This window comes from Berghia stephanieae, chromosome 13, assembly GCF_034508935.2.
Source record: "Berghia stephanieae isolate SIO BIC M18660-M18661 chromosome 13, UCSD_Bste_1.3, whole genome shotgun sequence".
NCBI lineage: Eukaryota > Metazoa > Mollusca > Gastropoda > Nudibranchia > Aeolidiidae > Berghia > Berghia stephanieae.
Window position 1 is genome coordinate 4830658 of NC_088372.1, and position 7500 is coordinate 4838157.

At 44.5% G+C, this 7500-nt stretch overlaps 1 protein-coding gene across 1 annotated transcript in view; it reads right to left on the reverse strand.

Annotated features, from left to right (window-relative positions):
- LOC144958964 (uncharacterized) overlaps nt 1-5280 on the reverse strand; it is a 97441-nt gene extending 92161 nt beyond the window's left edge. The window contains exon 1 of the mRNA XM_078891264.1: nt 4777-5280. Coding sequence (XP_078747390.1) covers nt 4777-5198 — 422 coding nt within the window. The 5' untranslated portion in view covers nt 5199-5280. The remainder of the gene's footprint in view (nt 1-4776) is intronic.
- Nucleotides 5281-7500: the final 2220 nt, after the last annotated feature.

Sequence of the window (7500 nt, forward strand, 5' to 3'; positions counted from 1 at the left end):
TCTCTCTCTGTCTCTCTCTCTCTCTCTCTCTCTCTCTCTGTCTCTCTCTCTCACACACACATACACACACACTCTCACTCTCTTTCTTTCTTTTTCTCTCTCTCTCTCTCCCCACACACATACACACACACACTCTCTCTCTCTCTAACTCTCTCTTTCTCTCTCACTCTCTCTCACTCTCGCTATCTGTCTCGCTCTACCTCTCTCTCTCTCACTCTCTCACCCTCTCTCTCTCTATCTATCTCTCTCACTCTATCTCTCCCTTCTCTCACACTCTCTCTCTCTCGTTTTTCTCTCTCTCTCTCTTTCTCTCCATCTATGTCTCTTTCTCTCTCTCTCTCTCTCTCTTTCTCTCTCTCTTTCTCTTTCTCCCTTTCTCTCTCTTTCTTTCTCTCTCTCTCTCTTTCTCTCTCTCTCTTTCTCTCTCTCTCTCTCTCTTTCTCTCTCTCTCTCTCTCTTCTCTCTCTCTCTCTTCTCTTTCTCTCTCTCTCTCTCTCTTTCTCTTTCTCTTCTCTCTTTCTCTCTCTCTCTTTCTCTTTCTCTCTCTCTCTCTCTCTCTCTTCTCTTCTCTCTCTCTCTCTTCTCTCTCTTTCTCTTTCTCTTCCTGTCTCTCTCTTTCTCTCTCTCTCTTTCTATCTTTCTCTCTCTCTCTCTCTTTCTCTCTCTTTCTATCTATCTCTTTCTGCCTCTCTCATTTATTTTCTCATCCTTGCTATACCATCCACCCAAAGAAATATAAAATTTGAAAATTACAGATTACCAGGAAAAATGTTTTATTTTTTAAAACCTCCAGCTTTTAAATTTAGAAAATTTTTTTAATTGAGCTTTTATATAGCGCAATATCCGTTAAATGTGCTCAAAGCGCATTTTACAAAGGGTCCCTGACCAACAGCAACACTTAATATGTAGAAAGAGACATGATGCCTGTTAGGCGATATTACCATATATTTTTTTTTACCGGACAGAGACAGTGCTGTTAACGACCAGGTACTCATTTTACACCTGAGTACGGTGAGAGAATGTGAGTAAAAAGCCTTTTCCAAGGACTCAACTATGCGCCGAGCGAAGCTCGAACCCAGGACCTTCCGATCCGAAAGCGAGTGTCATACCACATAGGGCAATATCCAGTAAATGTGCTCAAAGCACTTTTCAAGGAGCCTCCAGCCAACTGCAACACTAAACACGTAAGACGAAACATGACGCCTATGGGACGATAATATCACGATTTTTTTTCCTACAAAGACAATTCTGATATCGACCTGACACTCATTTTACTCCTGAGTGCGGTGAGAGAATTAGAGTAAAGAGCTTTATCCAAGGACTCAACTTCGCGCTGCTCAGAGTGGAACTCGAATCCTGGACCAGAAGACCATGAAGCCGCAAAAGTAATAGCCCATGCTAGCCGAGGCAATACGTTACATTTTAAAAAATGTTTAAATTGAGCTTTATATAGCGCAATATTCACTAAATGTGCTCAAAGCGCTTTACAAGGGGTCCCTGGTCAACAGCAACATTTAATATGTAGGACGGGACATGTCGCCTGTTAGGCGATATTACAATTTTTCGGACTAAGACAACGCTGTTAACGGCCAGTACGGTGAGAGAATGTGAGTAAAGAGCCTTTTCCAAGGACTCAACGATCCGCCGAGCGCGAGGCTCGAACCCAGGACTTTCCGATTCGAAAGCGAGTGTCATACCACTAGACCCCATAGCCGCCAGTGATAATCCAGTTACTAGTAAAACAGATCATCGAATTAAAAAAAAATAAAAAATAACCGTTTACATAAAGCGGAACCAAAAACTAGAGGTGTCTGTTTGTTTTTGAGGGTTTTACGGCGCTTGCAACACATTAAGGTCATATCAGGGGTCCTAACATTCCAGCACGAGACATTGAGCTTGCGTTTTGGTGACAACAGATCTGCAATCTGGTCGGGGGCGTCCTTTCGGCTTTGACCTCCTACCGTCATGAAGCCAGTATTCTGGTCCGCTTCTCTGCTGCCGCCGGTTGTGGATTTATGTCTGGTTTCTGTTTCTGTAACCTATCACTGAGTGGGGTTCCTTACCTCCCTGCCCACTGTGGGAGGTCAGGAACCCCACCCAGTGATAGGGGGATAGAAGATACAGGAAGTACCTCCCTGCCCACTGTGGGAGGTAGGGAATTCCACCCAGTGATAGGGGGATAGAAGACACAGGAAGTAGGCTACCTCCCTGCCCACTGTGGCAGGTAGGGAACCCCACCCAGTGATAGGGGGATAGAAGACACAGGAAGTAGGCTACCTCCCTGCCCACTGTGGGAGGTAGGGAACCCCACCCAGTGATTGGGGGATAGAAGACACAGGAAGTACCTCCCTGCCCACTGTGGGAGGTAGGGAATTCCACCCAGTGATAGGGGGATAGAAGACACAGGAAGTAGGCTACCTCCCTGCCCACTGTGGGAGGTAGGGAACCCCACCCAGTGATAGGGGGATAGAAGACACAGGAAGTAGGCTACCTCCCTGCCCACTGTGGGAGGTAGGGAACCCCACCCAGTGATTGGGGGATAGAAGACACAGGAAGTACCTCCCTGCCCACTGTGGGAGGTAGGGAACCCCACCCAGTGATAGGGGGATAGAAGACACAGGAAGTAGGCTCCCTCCCTGCCCACTGTGGGAGGTAGGGAACCCCACCCAGTGATAGGGGGATAGAAGACACAGGAAGTAGGCTACCTCCCTGCCCACTGTGGGAGGTAGGGAAACCCCACCCAGTGATTGGGGGATAGAAGACACAGGAAGTACCTCCCTGCCCACTGTGGGAGGTAGGGAATTCCACCCAGTGATAGGGGGATAGAAGACACAGGAAGTAGGCTCCCTCCCTGCCCACTGTGGGAGGTAGGGAACCCACCCAGTGATAGGGGGATAGAAGACACAGGAAGTAGGCTACCTCCCTGCCCACTGTGGGAGGTAGGGAACCCACCCAGTGATTGGGGGATAGAAGACACAGGAAGTACCTCCCTGCCCACTGTGGGAGGTAGGAAACCCCTCCCAGTGATAGGGGGATAGAAGACACAGGAAGTAGGCTCCCTCCCTGCCCACTGTGGGAGGTAGGGAACCCCACCCAGTGATAGGGGGATAGAAGACACAGGAAGTAGGCTACCTCCCTGCCCACTGTGGGAGGTAGGGAACCCCACCCAGTGATTGGGGGATAGAAGACACAGGAAGTAGGCTACCTCCCTGCCCACTGTGGGAGGTAGGGAATTCCACCCAGTGATAGGGGGATAGAAGACACAGGAAGTAGGCTCCCTCCCTGCCCACTGTGGGAGGTAGGGAACCCCACCCAGTGATAGGGGGATAGAAGACACAGGAAGTAGGCTACCTCCCTGCCCACTGTGGGAGGTAGGGAACCCCACCCAGTGATTGGGGGATAGAAGACACAGGAAGTACCTCCCTGCCCACTGTGGGAGGTAGGGAATTCCACCCAGTGATAGGGGGATAGAAGACACAGGAAGTAGGCTACCTCCCTGCCCACTGTGGGAGGTAGGGAACCCCACCCAGTGATAGGGGGATAGAAGACACAGGAAGTAGGCTACCTCCCTGCCCACTGTGGGAGGTAGGGAACCCCACCCAGTGATTGGGGGATAGAAGACACAGGAAGTACCTCCCTGCCCACTGTGGGAGGTAGGGAATTCCACCCAATGATAGGGGGATAGAAGACACAGGAATAGGCTACCTCCCTGCCCACTGTGGGAGGTAGGGAACCCCACCCAGTGATAGGGGGATAGAAGACACAGGAAGTATGCTACCTCCCTGCCCACTGTGGGAGGTAGGGAACCCCACCCAGTGATAGGGGGATAGAAGACACAGGAAGTAGGCTACCTCCCTGCCCACTGTGGGAGGTAGGGAACCCCACCCAGTTAAAGCCAGTGATAATCCAGATACGTGTAAAACAGATCACCGAATTAATTTTTTTTTTAGATAACCATTTACATGAATCTGAACCAAAAACTAGATGTTTGTTTGTTTGTTTTTAAAGGTTTTACGGCGCTTGTAACACGTTAAAGGAAAGAATATATAGATTATTCATCAAACAAAATGTCTGATGTCAACAGGAATCACCCATGTTGTCAAGATGGGCATAAACAGGCTTACGTATTCTAACTTAATAATACAATATTAACAGATTAACAATCAGACGTAGTAGAAGTTCTTCAGAGCCATTCGGCCCATCGAGCCGGAGTTTATCCCGGTTTCTATAGTGTGAAACAGACAATAGCAATTGCTTACTATCATTTGGATAGGACGCTAGTCTATCGCAAAATACTTTCGCCAAATCAAACAGACCCAGCTACCCATACACTGCTGGCGTCAGAAGAAAACAAAATCTCGACTGCTCCCGGGATCGATCTCGTTCCCTTTGCGTGTGAACCGAGTGCTCTACCAACTGAGCTATCGGGACCCCCCAAACATTCAGACGTTAGTAAATTAAAATTGAGCTTTTATAAAGAGCAATATCCACTAAATGTGCTCAAAGCGCTTTACAAGGGGTCCCTGTCCAACAGCAACATTTAACATTTAGAACAAGACATGACGCCTGTAAGGCGATATTATATTTTTTTATTGCACAGAGACAACGCTGTTAACGGCCAAGTACTCATTTTACACTTGAGTACTGTGAGAGAATGTGAATAAAGAGCCTTTTCCAAGGACTCAACTATGCGCCGAGCGAGGCTCGAACCCAGGACCTTCCGACCCGAAAGCAAGTGTCATACTACTAGACCACATAACCCCACATGGTACTCACCTAAAAGTGATATCCCAGGCCAGTTGAGGCAGGACGTTGAAGAAGGCCACGAACAGGTCGGCGAGGGACAAGTGAAGAATCATCAGCAACATCCGAGATAAACGACGCCGCTTGCGCATGTACAAGGAGACGAGTACGCATCCGTTTCCGGCGATGGCTAAAAATAGAATGGTGGCGCTGACGACGACCTCGATGACCGCGATTTTCTCGTCCCTGTTGTTATCCTCGTACATCTCCGTGGTGCTTTCAGACGTATCCGAGACGTTATAGATAGACGGATAAAGAGTTGAGTAGTTGAATGTAATAATATCATTATCACCATAACTTGATGTGTTGTTTTTATCCGGAGCGAAATTGTAATCCTGGTACAGCATTTTATTTCGAGTGAATTGCAAGGGCGATAACTCTATATTCTTTTCCATTTGGACTGACTGAGGCGAAGAGTCAAACGACAGAAACTTTCAGTTGAAATTTGATGAGTCAGAATTGATCAATCGACCGCCTTCGTTGCAATTTAGTTTTGTCACAAAAACTATGGTCCAACCAATGTGATTGACACAAAAACTATGGTCCAACCAATGTGATTGACACAAAAACTATGGTCCAACCAATGTGATTGACACAAAAACTATGGTCCAACCAATGCGATTGATACAAAAACTATGGTCCAACCTATGTGATTGAAGGCAAAAACTACGGTCCAGCCTATGTGATTGACACAAAAACTATGGTCCAACCAATGTGATTGACACAAAAACTATGGTCCAACCAATGTGATTGACACAAAAACTATGGTCCAACCAATGTGATTGATACAAAAACTATGGTCCAACCAATGTGATTGAAGGCAAAAACTATGGTCCAGCCTATGTGATTGACACAAAAACTATGGTCCAAACTATGAGATTGACACAAAAACTATGGTCCAACCTATGAGATTGACACAAAAACTATGGTCCAACCTATGAGATTGACACAAAAACTATGGTCCAACCTATGAGAATGACACAAAAACTATGGTCCAAACTATGAGAATGACACAAAAATTATGTCCAACCTATCAGATTGACACAAAAACTATGGTCCAAACTATGAGATTGACACAAAAGCTATGGTCCAACCTATGAGATTGAAGGCAAAATACTGTTTTGGTTTGTTTGTCTTTGTTTTACATTCTCTGGTTTATTTGATTATTGAACAGTCCTTCGTTATAATCAATTGTATTAGTTTCTTGAACTTTCAGTAGGTATTTCTTAATCTTTTTTCTATCTCATTTTCTGTGATGGTGACGATGACTACGATGTTACTAGTGTGCACATGTGTGAGTGTGTCTATGTCAATACATTGTACTGTTATAAATGTGTAGCCAAATGACGAATTTTAAAGGTAGTTATTTTGAAAAATATTTTTCTCATAAAATGTTTTTTTTTTTTAATTCCCCGATTTTTCTGTGACTTGTAAATATGCATTAACAATCAGATCAAATTGATGTCGAGACCAGTTGACAAAGAATTAAAAATTATTTTGGTCTGAATTTTCTGCTTTGCTAGCAGATTAAAATTTCCATTATTGGGTTGTGAGCAAAATCCGCTGTTTGACAAATTTAAATACTCTCTGTAATATTCCACCTAAAATTTTTCAAGTTGAAATGTTTGTATTGCGATGACGAGTGAGTGAATAGCTCTCCATTGAGAACGGCATCCTGCACATATTTTATGAAAGATTATTTGTTTTGAGGCCATTTCCGGACGAATGATGAAAGAACGCGTCCCATGAATGTGGGGAGCGAAATTGTAAAATGGACGACGGGAAGATGTTTGATTTGTCACATCCTTCAGCAAATCAACAAGGTCGCATTTCCCATCAAACTAAACCTCTGAAATAAATAAATAAATAAATAAATAAATAAATAAATAAATAAATATATATATATATATATATATATATATATATATATATATATATATATAATATGGTCAAAATTACAAATAAAATGATGGACATCTCATCAGAACAACTAGATATTCAACGAAATTCGTGCATTCCTAGAACGAGACATGACGCCTGTTAAGCGATATTACACTCTTTTTTTCGGACAGATACGCTGTAAACGACCAGGTACCCATTTTGCACCCGAGTACGGTGAGAGAATGTGTGTAAAGAGTCTTTTTGTTTCCAAGGACTCAACTATGCGCCGAGCGGGGTTCGAACCCAGGACCTTCCAATCTGAAAGCGAGTGCCATACCACAAGACCACATTGCCGCACAATGATCTTTTGGTGTCAGAGTGATGGCATGTTATTTTCTAGTCTAAATAAAATATGTGACCCAACGTCTCAAAACGGTATTATATCGGGATGACCCAGATGCTAAATAGTTAAATGAAAGGTAAACTGGACAAAAATATGAAAGATTGACATTAAGCAACCTGAAATATGGTATCCATTCTCCTCAAGAAAGTTTATAAACTCAACGCAAGTCTGATATTTCTGGCTACAAATTCAATATTCAGCATCTTAGTCATCCCGACTTAATACTGTTTTGAGGCGAGTGATCACATATATCCTGGTCGTCAAAATAAAGAATCATCAATCCTCGCTCTTTTACGTCCCGTAATCTTAAGAACGTGGAACAATCTAATGAGGAAGGCCCAAGACCGTGATCAGTGGCGTCAAATCATGAAGTCTGCATCCCGAGAGTCCCCCCGACGACCAACCGGGCATGG